Source organism: Vulpes lagopus, chromosome 4, assembly GCF_018345385.1.
Source record: "Vulpes lagopus strain Blue_001 chromosome 4, ASM1834538v1, whole genome shotgun sequence".
Taxonomy (NCBI): domain Eukaryota; kingdom Metazoa; phylum Chordata; class Mammalia; order Carnivora; family Canidae; genus Vulpes; species Vulpes lagopus.
Genome location: NC_054827.1, coordinates 133,551,698 through 133,569,814, shown reverse-complemented (window position 1 = coordinate 133,569,814; position 18,117 = coordinate 133,551,698). Strand labels below are relative to the sequence as shown.

The following is an 18,117-nucleotide window of genomic DNA, read 5'->3' as shown; positions in this document are numbered from 1 at the left end:
AATCCGGGCGCCCCCGCACGCCGCCATCGGCATCTTCGGCACCGGGAGCAGAAATTGACGCAGGACGTCCCAAGGGCGTCCCCCGGCCTCGTCCAATCAGAGCCCAAGCAGGAAGGGAGGGTGGGCCGGAGCTCCTGACGCACAACCATTCGGGGCCCGCCTCCGCGAGTGTCACGTGACTCCAGGCCACGCCTCCCGGCCGCCCCTGCGGAAGCCCCACGAGGCTCCGCCCCCCCGGGTAGAGCTCCAGGATTGGTCACTGCTCGCGCGGTCTCCTGGGTGACGGGAACGCGTTAGCCCTCCTGGAGCTGACTCTCCGCGCCTGCGCACTTGCTGGATCGCGCGGCCGCTCTAGCCTTGAGATGAAGGTAAATAACTTACAGACCCCGGGGCCGGCGCGGCGGGGAAACGCGACCACAGGCGCTGGGCCCGCTGAGCGTCACTTTGAGGAGAGGGGGCCTGTGTCCCCCTCCCTCCTCCCGAGGGGGGCTAGGAATGGCGAAGAGAGCTGGGTGACCTGGGGCAGGGGGGGGAGGGCGAAGTTGAAGGAAGGAGGAGGGGAACGCGGAGAGGGGAGGCCTCATTTCTGGGACCGCGAACGGAGTTGAAGCGGGGCGGGCGGAGGGAACCCGGGCTCGGCCCGAAAGGAGCAGACCGGGTCGGAAAAGACCGCGAACTACCCACGGCGGGGAGACCGGTATGCTGGGAGGCTCGGCCCCCGCAAGCAGCTGAACGAACCCCTGGCAAGCCGCGCAACCGCTCAGCGTTTAAAAAGAGTGAAGAGCTTCCGAAAGAAGAATGTCAAAGTGTATCGCCGGTGACTAATGTACAAATCACGCAGTGGCTCGTGGATGTAATTCGCGGGGAAATCTGCGCTTGCACGCGCGGGGCCTGCTGGAGAGCAGCATCCTCTGCACGCACCGTTCCTGCGCTTGGGCTTCGGGCGACCCCATCCCCGGCCCCTGGCTACAGCGCCCTCGTGCTCCGCTTTACCACAGCCATAGCCCTCCGCCCCGATCTGGCAAAGAAATGGATAGTTCAATTTTATTTTTATTTTTTTTTTGATAGTTCAATTTTAAATTGAAGACCTAATGATTCCTTGTGGCTCTTAGCGTGGAAATTGGAATTGACAGGCTGGTAATCGATCATGACTTCATATTTCTAAAGCCTTTCACGATTTCTGAAGTTGTCAGCACGGAGGAGGCATTCCTGTTGGTTCGCAACTGAGAATTTTGTGCTTGAGGCAACTTAAGCGACTTGTTTTAAGCCCTACAGCTGATCATAAGTTTAAAAAGTACAATTCAGACCTTGGTTTTCTGGTTTTGAAGCTAGCGCTTTTTCAGTCTACTGTATATGGAGCACTATACTGTATGTGAAGAAAACTAAGATGTAAGATCACAGCCAGAAGAGGTCTACCCGGAAGCTAGTCAAATTGAAGTTTAAGGATCCCTCACTTGCAGGAAGGGGTTCCAGGGACACTTGGTCACAAAGGTCACACCTTTTTTTCCCCAAGGTGTTTTCAAGCTCCACGAAACGTGGATGGACTTGTAATTATAATACACTTCTGTTTCCAATAGAGGTGGATTTCATCTCCTTAACATACCAAACGACTAATGATTGGTATTTAATTTTAAAATTATATATATACATTTATTTATATTTTTTAAGACAGAGAGTGAGAACATGGGTGCAAAGGGAGAGGAGGAAAGAATCGCAAGCACTTTCCCAGCCGAGTTCAGGGCTCAATTTCAGGACCCTCAGACCATGATCTGAGCAGAAATCAAGAGCCTGACACTTGGCCAACTGCGCCACCCAGGTGACCCTTGGTATTTCATTTTAAGCATTGAATGAGTTTTGTATGGCCACTCTGATTGTCAAGCCACCTGTAGTAGTATGTGAACTTCATATGCCTAGCTGTGGTCTATGATTTAACCAAATTGTTTATAATTTAACCTAATATTAAAATCTAAATTTTCTTATTCAAGCTCTATATTCATAATTGTTTTGGATCAATATTGTTTGATATAAATGTACTGTGAGCGAATGTAATTTAAAATTTTTAGTGGCCATCTTAAAATGTTTTAAAAACAAACAGGGATGCGTAGGTGGCTCAGGGCAGATCCCAGGATCTTGGGCTTGAGTCCCCCATCAGGTTCCTGGCAGGGAGCCTGCTTCTCCTGCCTATTTCTTGCCTGTCTCTCATGAATAAATACATGAAATCTTTAAAAATAAATAAATAAAATAAACAGGTAAGATTAATTTAAATAATATATTTTATTTTATCCAGTATATTAAAAATATTATCTCAATATGTAATCAATAAAAAATTATCAATGAGATAGTTTACGTTTTTCATAGTCCTTGAAATGTGTATGTATTCTATATTTACAACACCTCTAATTTGGACTACCTACATTTCAAGCCCTCAATAAAATCAAGTCCACCTGTGTTTTGTGGCTTTTATATTGGGTACCCCAGTTCTTGACTGTATGGGTGAAAAGAAAGGCTTTTGAGTTGACACTGTCCACCCAGTAGTCAAAGTGAGCACTTAATGATTAAGTAAATATAACTAGTGGGTAAAGGTAGAAAATAATTTTGAATGAAGGACAGTTTGTATTTTTATCATGGTTACTTTTTTTTTTTTTTTTGAGATTTTATTTGTTTATTCATGAGAGACACACACACACAGAGGCAGAGACACAGGTAGATGGAAAGGGAGAAGTAGGCTCCACGCAGGAAGCCCGATGTGGGACTTCATCCCGGGACCCCAGGATCATGCCCTGAACCAAAAGCAGATGCTCAACCGCTGAGCCACCCAGGTGTCCCTCAAAAACATTTTAAACCAAGACTTTATAATAAATGCTTGCCTATGTGTTGAGGTCCATACTTTAACAACCAGATTGTAGAAGTTCGTTGGTTGGTTGGTTGATCTGATTATTTTGTCTGTTACATTGTTGACTTTTTCTGGATAAGCTCTAACAGTAAGCCTTTAACATCTGAATCCTACTGTTTTCATGATCATGTTTGATATCTTTGACCAACCCTTAATTGTATGTTTTGAAAATATAAAAATATTTATCTTTTTAGCGTGTTTTCTCACTGCTAGAAAAGAGTGGGCCTGGCACACCAATACAGTTCACCTGGCAAAAAACATCAGGAAACTACCTTGCAGTAACAGGGTAAGAAATCAGTGAATGTTTTAAGTAAATTATCTTGACTTCAAATGGTTGTATGCCTGCATAACCACACAATTTATTTAGTAGCAGTTCTTGTGTGATGGTTGTATAGTGGGAAGAATAATACATTCACCTGCATGGACATCACAGTTCATAAAATCTTTTCCCTGGTACTAACTTTGTAGATATAAATTACGAAACTGTCCTGAGAGAACGCTGAAATCATTTGGATGGCAGCTTAAATATTTTTGATATACATTTATAAAAAGAAACACTTAAATTTTAATTTTGTGTTTTGATTGCTTTTAGAGCTGATCATATTGTGAAAATCTTTGATCGCCATGGTCAAAAAAGAAGTGAAATTAACTTACCTGGGTAAGTACAGAGGTGGATCAGAAACTTTTTCAAGGGATCCCTGGGTGGCGCAGTGGTTTGGCGCTTGCCTTTGGCCCAGGGCGCGATCCTGGAGACCCGGGATCGAATCCCACGTCAGGCTCCCGGTGCATGGAGCCTGCTTCTCCCTCTGCCTATGTCTCTGCCTCTCTCTCTGTCTCTCTGTGACTATCATAAAAAAAATTTAAAAAAAAAAATTAAAAAAAAAAACTTTTTCAAGCTTTCTTTCCTAAAAGATAAAAAAGTATTACCTTAAAACTATAATCAAATAGAATTTTACAACTTATATAGAATCTGTATGTCCTCTTTTGCTTTCTTCAATTGCAAAGCAATTTGTTTTTCTGTTTTTTTTTTTTTTAAACATTTATTTACTTATTTTTAGAGAAAGAGCATAAGTGGGAGAGGCAGAAGGAACAGGAGAGAGAATCCCAGACTCTGTGCTCAGCACAGAGCCCAATCTGGGGCTGCATCTCAGGACCCCGACATCACAACCTGAACAAAGACCATTGACTGCACCACCCAGGCACCCCAGGGATTTGATTTTTTTAACACATAAGTTGTTAGTGAAGTGTGTAGACATATAGCATATGAGTTAGAGTTGATTTTTATAACCTCCATACGTTCACAGGGAAGCTTTAATGTACAATTACAAATGAATCCAAATGAAAGATTCTTATTTAATTATAAACAAGCCTTATTTTGTGTATAGCAGAGAAGATAAGCCCATATCACTGTAATATTTCCTCTCATAAATTGTTGGAAAATAATTACTTTCAACATACTTTTTAAACTTTTTTTTTTTTTAAGAGTGTGCATGCCTGCAAGCAGGGTGGCAGGGGATGTGGAGAAGGGGGAGAATCTTAAGCAGACTCCACACTGAGTAAGCCCCAATGTGGGGTTAAATCTCATGACCCCTGAGATCATGACCTGAGGTGAAATCAACAGTCTGATGCTTAATTGACTGAGCTACCGAGGTGCCCCTTGACATACTTTTTTAAAGGACAAGGCCTATCAGTTTTCAGTAAATCATTTTAGATTACACAAAACATAAGCATTTTTTAAAAAGATTATTTATTTTAGAGAGTGTGTGTGTGTGTGTGTGTGTGTGAGAGCACAGGGGTAGAGGGGGAGGAAGAGAGAGTCTCAAGTAGACTGCACCAACATGGGGCTTAATCCCGTGACCCTGAGATCACGATCTGAGCTGAAACCTTTTTCTCTCTGTAAATCTTTTTTTTTTTTTAATATTTTATTTATTTACATATGAGAGACAGAGAGAGAGAGAGAGAGAGAGGCAGAGGGAGAAGCAGGCTTCATGCGGGGAGCCTGACATGGGACTCCTAGGACCCCAGGATCACACCCTGGGCTGAAGACAGGTGCTAAACCGCTGAGCCACCCAGGGATCCCTCTCTCTGTAAATCTGATATAACCTTTAACACCTGGTCATACAAATTACCTCTTGATTCCAGATGTGATTTCTTTGTAGGGGTACTTGATGAGTTTGTTTTACCAGAGGGCCAGGTTCTTTATAGGATCTAAGAAAATGTGCTTACAAGGTGTGATTTTATTTAATGTAATATATATAAAAAATATTTAAAATAGAATTTAAAATTTTCCCATCCCCTCAATAATAATAAAAAATTTAACTTAGTGAGGTACCTGGGTGGCTAAGTCAGGTAAGTGTCCAACTCTTGGCTTCAGCTCAGGTCATGATCTCAGAGTCATGGGATCGAGCCTCGCATTGGGCTCCACACTGAGTGTAGAGTCTAAAGATTCTCTCTCTCTCTTTGCCCCTCCCCCTCCTGCTTACATGCTCTCTCTCAAAAAAAAAAATTTGTATTATCTAAGCAGTGAATAGTGAGTTGTATTTTCCACTTTAGAGAGTTTATGACCTATTCAAAATAGATTGAATGGTCTTGTTATAGATAAAAATCACAAATACATATTTAAATTTCTTTCTCCTACTTTCTCCTACTATTAACTTTTTAATAGTTATATTTTGCTTTCTTTTTTTAAAAGTAACTGTGTTGCTATGGATTGGGATAAAGATGGAGATATCCTAGCAGTGATTGCTGAGAAATCTAGTTGCATTTATCTATGGGATGCCAACACAAATAAAACCAACCAATTAGACAGTGGTATGAGGTAAGAATAGCTTTTTTATTTTAAATCTTCACTTAGAAATAAGATTGTTTGTAGGTTTGATGCTAATAATACTGCTCTCATTATAAATATGCATTTGTGAGTTATTTTCCTATGAAAGTTTATTTTTTATTGCATATAATCCTATTGATTTTGCCAAATGAATTAGAATAAAATTGTTAAAATTGTAAAATATAAATAGCTTCTTGAATATTTGCTTTTGGCGGAACAGACTAAAATGTTCAAAGATGAGACAAAACATCTGGAAAAATCTGCAAATAGGATTGGCCTCAGACATTGCTGGGTCCAGGGGTTCTAGTGATGCAGTCAAGACTCTCTCCATCTCTTAGGTCTTCCTTTCTCTCTTTTGACTTTATTCTAAGTCAGACTCTCCCCATGGCTGCTGCCAGCTGTTGGGTTATATCATTCTTCACAGCAAGTTATGCCAAAGAGAAGAGCATGTCCCCATCACATCCACTCCGTTACTCAAAAGGTCTCTGAATAGAGTAGGCAGGGCCATGGGATTGAAAATTCCTGTAGGTGAAGAGTGGGATAAAAGATGAGACACTTCCCAAATGGAAAATATACTGGGTAATAGAAGAAATGACAGATTTCTGCTAAAATAGAAACTATTATACCATATGGAATAGAAAAATTTATTCACAACTGAAACTTGGCAGTTCAACGTTGAACAAGTTGCTTGCTTTACTTCTTTCTAAACTTCAATTTCTTCAACTATATGGAATGTGAATAATAATTCCCACGTAGTGTCATATGACATGCAGGTAGGCCACACACATACTGCAAGATTAGACTGTATATTTCCAGTTTACTAAGGAGTAACAACCCGAAGGAAGTAAGGTGGCCATGTAGAACAGGACCAGAGGTAACTCTAAGCCTCCAAATTGACAATGAGGTATGCAATTCACAGATGATATTGTCCACCCATCATAAAGTCTTGCTAGATTTGAGAGCCTTCATTTCTTGCTCTGTCCTTTTATACTTTGGGTGTATATAACTTTTTAGAAAGATTTTACATACTATCTGTTATTCCATTCAAGAGAATATTTATAAATATCAATTAGTGGTTCTTGAACCAAATTAAGCATCAGTGAGAATGCATTCTCACGCAGAGAAAAATGCATAATTAATCTGAGGTGTTTCAGACTGGTATATGTCTGCCTCTGCTGTCTGTCTTCCCACAGATCCATTTCCTTACATCATCTCAGAGTTGTTGTGATGTTTAACTGCATGTCATGGCCAGGCATAAAATCAGGAACTGAATGAATAGTATAGATGTTACTGTAATTATCAAAGTAGAACAAATTAAATATTTGTTGATATTAATATTTAATGTCTAAAAGACTTTTGTGTATACATAGGTACAGCTACTATTTGTCTCTTATTTAAAGGTCAATCTATTACACTAAGATACTTAAACATAATTTTTAATATCAGTTTTTTTAAGTATATTAATTTTGCAAACAAATTTCCTTAAAAAATTTAAATTCCATTTGCAAATTTAGTTGGAATTTATTCTTTTGAGCACTTCAGATATCTTGTTACACAAAACATATTCAAATATAATCATTGCAAAACTTACTACAGTGTCACTTAACTATCTTAAATTATTATGTTAACACAACAGATTGAATTTATTAGTTTTTACTAAGTGTATTTTTATAACTTCTTAGAATTATAGTGGTACATCCCCTGATCTTACCTAGGCTTATAGCAATTATGTCCCTGGGGTACAGCAATCTTTCCAGAGAACTAAATACAACATCTCATTTGTGAACCAGTTGATTTCTGGTTGGATCATTGGACATGGTTGCTTCTTCCAAAGGCCATTCAGACCTAAGTACTAGTCATCCTACTCAGTCTTTTTTCTAATTGATCTTCAGTTTTTATATCAGCAAGACTTTTTTAAGTCTGTGCCTTTCACATAGGTTGCTTTTTTTTTTTTTTTGTAGCCACCTGCATTTTCCTAGAATAATATATTCTTTAACTTGGCCAAAAATACATGTAATCACTATATATTCTCATCCGCTAGCATTATTGGGAACTTATGTGTGTCACAATATCTTATTGTATTTGTAGAGCCTTCTAGAGGCCTTATCTCTGAAGAAAAGAAAGATGGGGTCTGTTCAGCTGGCTCTTCTTTTGAGGATATTTGGTTACTTGATCTTCTTGGAACATACTGTTTAACCCTTTTTCTAGTTGGTTGTTATGTGACTGTTGGTAATGATAAACTATTGAATGGACTATTGTTACACTATTCTTATTAAATGTAACCACTCTTGCTGATCACACTTTGGGCTTCTCATGCAGTTCCTCCTTTCTCTGGTGCTATTTGGCTGGCTCACAAGTCTTTCTATTAGTGTTTTCTGAAAAACAGACTCCCAAACAGGATTGAGTGTGTGAGATTTATTACAGGAAATGCCTGTAAGGAAACATAGAAGGAGCAGGTTAGAAGAGCCATCAGACCACAGTGCATATCTGACCCTTGGGAGAGGGAAGGAAGAAACGTTGGGTAGAAACATCTTATACTGGAGCCCAATTCTAAGAAAGTTCAGGTAGGCCTCTGAGGAGACTTTCAGCCAACGTTACCCATCAGTGGAATTCTGTCTCTCAAGAATGGGCCTCAACAGTATCCTTGCCCACTCAGTTACAGTCTGGAAAGCTGTGGGAAGATATGGCCCCAGCACATCAAGGTAATAGATTCCAGTGGGGGCCTTCATCAGTTACACTTTCCGTAGCTAGAGATCTGAGAGGCATATTCTCATGGCTGTCACACCTACTTAAGCAGACAGAAAAACAAGCATACGATCTTCTAAAAACATATATTTAATAGATGAAACCCAGGAGCCTGGGATATTAGTACTTATTAGAAATAATTTTTCTAACTAAATATTTTATTACATTCACCTATTGTTACAATGAACTTTTTGTATACTTTACATGAATTTTTGTCTTTTAGGTATGAGCATTCTTGAAAGCAGTATTGCTTTTTGTAAACAGTGAATGATCTGTCAGTGGTTCTCAAACTTTAGCTGCATCAGCTAAAACACAGATAGCTGAATGTCACCCCCAGAGTTTCTCATTCAGTAGGCCTGGGGTGGGATCAGAGAACTGGCATTTCTGAAATTCCCAAGTGATGCTGTTGGTCCTGGGATTGCATTTTCAGAACCACTTTTCTATACCCACTGTGATTTCTTTCCTTGATATATAAAATGAGCTACTCTCTCAGGAGTCCTCATTCCATTTAGTAAGGGAATTACATAAAAGTTTAACCAGTAGGTTTTAGAATGTACTTAAGAACTGATGGTAGGCAAATGTGCTTTCTGCCTCTTTCCAAGTGAGCTAATCTTTTTTTTTTTTTTTTAATTTTATTTACTCATGAGAGACACACACAGAGAGAGAGAGAGAGATAGGCAGAGGAAGAAACAAGCTCCATGCAGGGAGCCTGATGTGGGACTCGATCCTAGGACTGGGATTAAGCCCTGGGCTGAAGGCAGGCGCTAAACCGCTGAGCCACCCAGTGATGCCCCGCTGAGCCACCCAGGGATTCCCCCGTGAGCTAATCTTAATAGTGGCAGAGATGGGAAAAACAAGAAGATGGCAATGGAGTAGAAGAACCCTAGGTTCATCTCATCCCATGAATACAACTAGATAACCATCAAATCATCCTAAATAGCCCAGTAATCAACCAGAAGACTAACAGAACAAACTCTACAACTAAAGGGAGAGAAAAAGCCACACTGAAGAAGGTAAGTGTGGAGGCATGGTCTAGTGGAGAAACGGATCCTGACTGCTGTGGAGGGGAAGGAGTCGTGGTCATGGAGAAGAGCAGCAGGCAAGCCTTTGGTTTGGAAAATGGGGCTGAATTTCATGAATTCTCATGACCATTGGTGCTTAAAGCTTGGGGTTTTCAATGTCCGTGGCCTTGGCTAGGATCAATCCTGGAAGGCACTGCCCTACTCCTGGGAAGAAGGCAGGGGAACAACCCTGGGACATACAGCATGAAAACAACATCTGAAGAGAGCCCAGGGCAGAAAGTGGGGAGATTATTTGCTCTTCTTAGAGCATGTTCCTGAAAGATAGTACTCAGAGAGACACCTCTCTGTGAGCCATTTCCCTCTCCCACCCTTCAGCATAAACACAGAGCCATCTACAGAAGCAGTGCAGTGTGGCTACTGGCTGCCTAATTTGCTTATACTAAGCACTCCCTGGCTTTAGTGGAACTGCTTTGCTCAGTCATGCTTACCTCAGTCCCTGTGTGCCCGGCTCCTCTCCCAGATCAGCACAGACCCCTGCCCACACCATGTCTCCCAACCAGAGAGTGCTGCAGAGCCTCAGTTCTAGTGGTGGTGGTGACAGGTCTCATATCACAAGCAAACCAAAGCACATTTAGTTAAAACTGACCACATTCAGGTCAGTGACCAACACTGTATACAGCAGACAAGAAGAGCCTCTGCAGATGACTGGCCTGAAGGATAGAGTAGCCAAAACACAATAGCAGAGGGTACAGAATGTACATTGAGGGCATTCCCTAAAGCTCCAGGCCCTGGGCACTACATCTATTTTATAAAGTCATTATGTTCAGGAGCAGGAGATATAACTGGATTTTCTAACACAAAAAAAGAAAGCAGAGATTTAGAAAAAAATGAGAAGACAGAGGAATTTATCCCAAATAAAAGAACAAAATAAGACCACACCCAGAGATCTAAGTGAAGTAGATATAAGTGACATGCTTGATGGAGATTTTAAGCAACAATTATAAGGATACTCACTGTGCTTGAGAAGACACCAGTGAGACACTACCACAAAGATAAAAGAGTTAAAAAAGAATCAGAGATGAAGAGTGCAATAAATGAGGTCAGAAACACACTTGATGCAATGAACAGCAGGCTGGAAGACCCAGAGGAACAAATTAATGACCTAGAAGACAAAGTAATGGAAAGCAATGAAGCTGAACCAAAAAAAAAGATGAATTCTGCAACATGAGAATAAACATAGGGAACTTAGTCAAATGTAATAACATTCCCATTATAGAAATCCCAGAAGAAGAAAAGAAAGAAAAGGGGGCAGAAAATTTATTTGAGGAAATAGTAGCTAAAAACTTTCTTAACCTGGAGAAGGAAACAGACATCCAGATCCAGGAGGCACAAAGAACTCCTAACGAAATCAACAAAACAGACCCACGCCAAGATATATTGTAATTACGCTTGCAAAATATAGTAGTAAAGAAAAAATTTTCAAAGCAGCAGACAGAAGAAGTCACTAACTTACAAGGGAGAACCCATAAGGCTAGCAGGAGATTTTTTTCAACAGAAATTTGGCAAGCCAGAAGGGAGTGGCATGATATCTTCAAAGTACTGAATAGGAAAACTCTGCAGTCAAGAATATTCTATTTAGCAAGGCTAGCATTCAGAATAGAAAGAGAAAAAAATTTCCCAAACAAAACTAAAGGAGTTCATGACCACTAAAAGAGCCCTGCAATAAATATTAAAAGGGACTCTGAATGCAAAAGAGAAACCAAAAATGACAATATAAAGGCAGGAAGCACAATTTTACAGAATATTTCTGTAAAAAAATTCAGTCAAGGAACTTATACAAAAAATGGATATAAAAATATAACATATACCTAAAACATGGGAAGGAGAGGAGAAAAGAATGAGTTCAAAATTAATCAACCATCAACTTAGTATAGACTGCTATTTGCAAAAGAGGTTATATACAGACTTAATGGGAACAATATATCAAACAACACTAATAAACATGTAACAAATAAAGAGAAAGAAATCCAAATTTATCACTAAAGAAAAACCATGAAAGAGAGAAAGACAAGAAAGGGTCAGAGAAAATCTCCAGGAACAACCACAAAACAAGTAATAAAATGGCAATATATACATATCTATCAGTAATTACTTTGAATGTAAATGGACTAAATCAAAAGACAATCAAAAGAATAGGCCGTCAGAATGGATTAAGAAAGCAAGACCCGCCTATATGCTGCCTAAAGGAGATTTTAGATCTGAAGACACCTGCAGATTGAAAATGAGGGGGATAGAGAAACAACATGCAAATGGATGTTGAAAGGAAGCTAGAGTAGCAATATTTATATGGGACGAACTAGACTTTTAGACTTTAATATGAAGACTATAACAAGACAAAGAAGGACACTACATAATAAAGGAGACAAGAAGGTGTAACAATTATAAATTGCATAAGCGAAATAAGCCAGTGAAAGACAAATTATAAATTTTATAAGTGAAATAAGTCAGCCAGTGAAAGACATGATTTTAGTCTTACGTGGAATTTAAGAAACAAGACAAGCAAAGGAAGAAAAAGAGAGAGACAAACCAAGAAACAGACTCTTAACTATAGAGAACAAACAGATGGTTACCAGAGGGGAGCTGATGGCAGTGGCGGTGGAGGTTAGGTGAGATAGGTGATGGGGATTATGGAGTGCAGTTGCTGTGATGAGCACCGAGTGTTGTACAGAAGTGCTGAATCACTATATTGTACACCTAAGACTAATATTATACTGTATGTTAACTAATTGGGATTTAAATAAGAATTTTAAAAAGTGACAGAGTTGGAAAAGATATGTCCTACTTAAGGTGGTGAATTCCCAATGATTTCTCCAATTTAATATGTTATAGGACCCTACTTTTAAATTTTTTCAAAAATTTTTAAGGGAAGGAGGCTGAGGAAGAGAGAGAATCTTAAGAGGTTCCATACCCATTGTGGAGCCTGATGCAGGGCTCAATCTCACAACCCTGAGATCATGACCTGAGCCAAAATCAAGAGTCAGATGCTTAGCCATTTAAGCCACCCAGGCACCCAGACTCCACTTTTTTTTTTTTAAAGCATGTGATGTTAAAAAATAAAAAAATAAAAAAATAAAGCATGTGATGTTAATCATCCATTAGCATTTTTCCACATTTACAACTGTCATTAGACTAAACTATCTCATCATGAGTCATTTTATGAAATCTGAGGTTCCATCATGACTGAAGCGGAGCTTGTATTCATTATATATGTATCTTAGGTCTAACTGACCGTAAGATCATCTTAAAGCATCTCCAGAATGTCTTTAGCACTTACTTAGTCTTTGTCCTAAAGCATTAAGTTGTTATTTTGTTCTCTAGCTTCTAAGTAGATACTAAAATTATTCATGAAATGCTTTTTTAAAGAACTCTTTGGATATTATGATTGTGAATCTTTTAGTGATTTATATCTTAATGTTACAGGGATCAAATGTCTTTTCTTCTTTGGTCAAAAATTGGAAGTGTCCTGGCTGTTGGAACTGTTAAAGGAAATTTGCTTATTTATAATCGTCAGACATCTCGAAAGATTCCTGTGCTGGGTAGGTTATACCTGGAAACACTGCTAAATACTTAAGATGCTTTAGATAGATGTCATGTTTTACTGCCTCAGATTTTTTTTTTTTAAGGAAGGCGATATTTGCATTTGTGTCCTGGAAGTCGGAAGCCCCTTCGCACTTCCTTTTTTTTTTTTTTTTTAAGACTTTATTTATTTATTCATGAGAGAGACAGACAGACAGAGAGGCAGAGACACAGGGAGAGGGAGAAGCAGGCTCCATGCATGGAGCCTGTTGTGGGACTCGATCCCAGAACCCCGGGATCATGCCCTGAGCATGAAGGCAGGTGCTAAACCGCTGAGCCACCCTGGCATCCCAGATATTTCTGACACTGCAAGGGAAATTATGTTGTAATAAAGCTCCCCTGGTCAAGCCATATATCTAGCTAACCTACAAGATCCCTCTTCACTGTCTACTAAGAATTATCCAGGCTACCTAGAATGGCTGCTCTAATGGCAGCTTGTGCCTTTGGACACCAGGACATTAATAGCATGGCTTCCCTTTGTCCCTTTCTCACCTAGATTGTACCTGTGGACATGGAATAGCTTGGTGTTTATCAATACCTTAGTAGATGGACTGAAACATTTGGTGACTGGTCCAAATATATTAGATTCTTAATTCTGACCTCTTACTCTCTCCAAACACCAATTTAGTCTAGGTGTGCACTGTGAGTTACATTTGCCTCAGAGTATATGACTAGAGAAGGTGTTGTTCCTTGTTTGACCTTGGTTCAGGTTCTTTGATTCCCCCAATCTCTGGTCACTTAGCATCTGTCCTCTGAATGAATACCCAAGAAGAAGCAGATGAATTCTTCTCAATGATTAGAACATCATGCTGGTGAATGGTAAAACTAGTAGGCTTAATTATACCCAGGTGGCCAGAAAAATTATCATTTATTGCTAAGGAAGGAATTAAACTCTGCAGAGAAGAGTGCCCACAGAATACTTGAGAAAGTGTCTATCAACTAAGGACACTTAATTATTTCCATTTTTCACACATTTATGTCTATCTTTAATATCAGTGGTTTTGGTGCTCCAGCTGAAAGGTAATGCCATTGATCCTATAAAACTAAAGATATTTTGAGTTACGAAAATCAATGTAAATTGACCATTTGACTTCAGTTAGGCAATTTTTTGTATCCCACTTCATCTGTAAGAATACCCTACCAGCTAACTTACAGGCCCCAGAAATTTTGACACTTGACATATGAGAAAATAAGTTGTCAAAGCATGATTATTTCATGTCAGGTATTTATTACATATATGTGATTTTATATGTGATCTTTGTATTTAATATAAATATTGAGTCTGTTCTCGGTCATTTATTGTGTAAAATGGGCCTGAGGAGATTCAGGCTGATTATGTATCTTAGGTTCTTTGGCTAAATACATACTGCCTCTCTTGGAGTTGGTTATGATTTGTGGCTCTACTTTTTTTCGCTTTTAAATAACTCACTTTCCTAGATCCAAGCTTTTCCACTCTAGATAGCCACTACATGGCAGCATAGTCTGCCAGCATTTCACAATAACTAAAATCTGTTAATCTTGTTACATCTTGTACTCATTTATTCCCTTCAGCTAGACCAGATACAGGCAGTTCTCATGTTGCATGGTTCTTGTATACATGAAATTCATTTACTGTGGTTTAATTAAATATTGCCAGCCTCCCAGTAACATGATTCAAACTTCAGTTACCAGAATATATTAATTGTGAATTAATATTATGTCAATAAGTCAGTACATGTGAAGTGCCCAGAACACTGTAAGGAGGCATACAAAACAGGGTAACTGTTCTTGATGTTAAATTTAACCTGAGTTCTGAGCTCTGGAAGCCAAAAGGCCATCATCTATACAGGAAGAAGAAAGAAGAGCTTTTTTTCTCCCTTTCTGGGGTATAGAAAGAAGTCTGTCTTTGACATTTCCCACCTCTCTTCATGCATTCTTTTTCTTTCCTAATGCCCATCTCTTTGGGCCCAATTGCAATGTACCACACAAGTCCCTTAATCTATGATCATTAAACTCTCCTGTATCTCAGTGTCTTCTCTGAATGATCCCTTCTCTTTTGTGCCCTCGTCTCCTGATTTGAAATGCCATTTATATCCTGACCAGTCTTATATTTGTCTCTTCCTATCCCTAGGCTCATGTATCCAACTGCTTATTCAACATCTCTGATGAGATGTCTAGTAAACACTTTAAATTTAATATCTCTAAAACCCTTTTGACCCACAGCTGTTCCCCCTCACCATTGATGACATCCCATCCTTTTAGATCTTTAGGCTAAAACCTTAACATCATCCTTGACTCTCCTCTTTGTCATACCTTCTGCATCTAATTTGCCAGAAAATCTTGTAGGCTCTTTCTTCAAATATTTCCGGAATCCAGCCTGTTCTCAACACCTCTCATGTTACCACTATGTGTGAGCCTCAGACATCTTCCACGTGAATTTCTGCAATCTCTGAACTGGTTTCCCTGCTTCAGCTCTTTCCACATTATACAATATTCTCAGCTTAGGTACCAGTGAGCTTTCTGCTCAGAAGTTTCCAATGGCTCTCCATCTCACTCAGAGTCAAAGCCAGAGTTTTTACAATGGCCATCCAACACCTGCATGATTTGGCCCTTGCAAACTCCCTGATTTCATCTCATATTCCTCTCTTTTTACTTCCTCTGCTCCAGTTACACTATTCTTTTTGCTGAGCCTCTAACACACCAGACACTCTCCTGCCCCAGACTACTCACTTAATAACTACTTATTTAGAACCTCCTTCCTGCATAGGTACTGTATTAAGTTCTGTCAGGGGTAGGAAGAATAAAATGAGTATGGTCTTTGCTCTTATAGCACTTTATATATGCCTGGCACTCTTCTAAGTGCTTGAACTCATTTGATCTTCAACTCTATGAGACAGGCCCTAAGTATTATCCCCAATTTATGGATATATGACTAAAAATAGAAATGTTAGGTAGCTTATCCAGTGTTTTACAGTAAGTGGTGGAGCCAAGATTCAAATCCAGGCAGTCCGGCTCCAGAATATGTATACTTAACCATTCTACATCTCATTGTAGAATTAATCTTGAGACTCAAAGATTTATCTATCCTAGGACCTTCAACAAATGTACACAGTGTCAAGTATATGATTTCCCCCACCCAAAAAAATTCAGTTTTTGCACTGGCTAGGTTCCTCAATGAAAAAGTTTCCTGATACTAATTGGTTCCATCTGATATCATTGACTGGTTAAGTGACTCGGTTCCCAACACAAGTCTCACTAGGGTACATTCAGATTTGGAGCTCAGCATTATCAGAAGTCATATGTGCTCTAGTTTTACATGAATATCCAAAACTTTGAATGTTGAATCTGTTTATACCAAGGGTCTACCATACTGTGAAGCTGAGTATAGTAAAGGTAACTCAAGTGCCTTGGGATTTACTTCTCTTGAGACATTATTGTTATAGGTTTGGTTGTATGGTAAATAAACTTGTCAAGCAGTGGAGGAGTATCTTTTCGTGTTAGGGCCTATGCTCATATCCACATAATATTGAAAAGCAGTATTGCTCTTATATAGAGTTATATTGATTTAGAATTTGGTAATAGACTTTTATATAAGGTTGCTTAGACATTGACTGCTTTGATGAGATTTAATATTCCTTGTCTGTTTAATATCCATGACATATTACTTAGGCTTTCAGATTGATATCACAGATCTTTTATTTATTTATTTATTTTGAGAAACCTATGTGTCTATACACAAATAATCTCTTTTTCAGGAAAACATACTAAGAGAATCACATGTGGATGTTGGAATGCAGAAAATCTGCTTGCTTTAGGTGGTGAAGATAAAATGATTACAATTAGCAATCAGGAAGGTGACACGATAAGACAGGTAATACAATAACATCTTTGGTATGATATATTCAAAATTTTTCCTGAAATAAAGTTTGTCTAACAAACCAATCTATGAAATTTTAAAATCCCTATGTGAGATACATATGCAATAACTTCATATTCTAAACAACAAAAGCTGTTCTTTTTTATATATTAGAACACTTTTCTTTCATTGGAGTCCTTTACCCAAATATCTTCCTTTGTACATTTTCTGTTACCTAGAATTAACATGGACTACCGGCTCTATGGTTATAGGCTGTATGTTTGTGAGATAGCTTTTATTTTATATATATAATATAAATGTTAATAACTGGACTCAGAGTCTGGTCTGCCTGATTCTTTTTTTTTTTTTTAAGATTTTGTATATTTATTCATGAGAGACACAGAGAGGCAGAGACATAGGCAGAGGAAGAAGCAGGCTCCGTGCAGGGAGCCCGATGTGGGACTTGATCCCAGACCAGGATCATGCCCTGAGCTGAAAGCAGACGCTCAACTGCTGAGCCACTCATATTTCCCATGATCTGCCTGATTCTAAAGCCCATACATTTAACTGATATGTTAAATTGCTTCCAAACTAACCATAATTTAATTTTAGGATGAAGTTTACTACTGTTCAAATTTCCCAATTGATTAGATCTTCAGTGGCTCCTCCTTAAGGAAATTTGTATTATTTATAGTTACTACATAATCTCACCAGTGGGTAAATTTTACTTTGGACTACCTGGCTTATGATTTAGTATTTCTGAGGCAAGTTTTTTAACTAGCAAGTTCTTTGAATACCCTCTAGGTATATGGCACTGTGCTATGCATTTTAGAAGAAATATGAAATATGGTCTTATATTAGTTCTCTATTGGTTCGTAACAAATTACCCCCAAATGTAGCAGTTTCAAAACAATATACATTTATTGTTTTATAGTTTTTGTGGATGAGGAATGCAGGTGCATTCCTAGCTGCATTAAGATCTCAAGGCTGCATTTTATTGGTCAAGGTTGGAGTCTCATCTGAAGGCTTGACTGGGAAAAAAATCTGTTTCCAAGCTTAGTCACATGGTCATTGACAAGAGTTCAATTCCTTTTTTTTTTTTTTAAGTTTTTATTTATTTATTCATGAGAGACACAGAGAAGGAGAGAGAAGCAGAGAC

General features: G+C 38.9%; 1 protein-coding gene across 3 annotated transcripts in view; it reads left to right on the top strand.

Moving 5' to 3' along the window:
- Positions 1 to 304: 304 nt before the first annotated feature.
- WDR19 (WD repeat domain 19) overlaps positions 305 to 18,117 on the top strand; it is a 111,704-nt gene continuing 93,891 nt past the window's right edge. For all 3 annotated transcript variants that reach the window (XM_041751393.1, XM_041751391.1, XM_041751392.1), the window contains exons 1-6: positions 305 to 368; positions 3,088 to 3,179; positions 3,486 to 3,551; positions 5,586 to 5,711; positions 12,968 to 13,083; positions 16,858 to 16,973. In XM_041751393.1, coding sequence (XP_041607327.1) covers positions 363 to 368; positions 3,088 to 3,179; positions 3,486 to 3,551; positions 5,586 to 5,711; positions 12,968 to 13,083; positions 16,858 to 16,973 — 522 coding nt within the window. In that variant the 5' untranslated portion in view covers positions 305 to 362. The remainder of the gene's footprint in view (positions 369 to 3,087; positions 3,180 to 3,485; positions 3,552 to 5,585; positions 5,712 to 12,967; positions 13,084 to 16,857; positions 16,974 to 18,117) is intronic.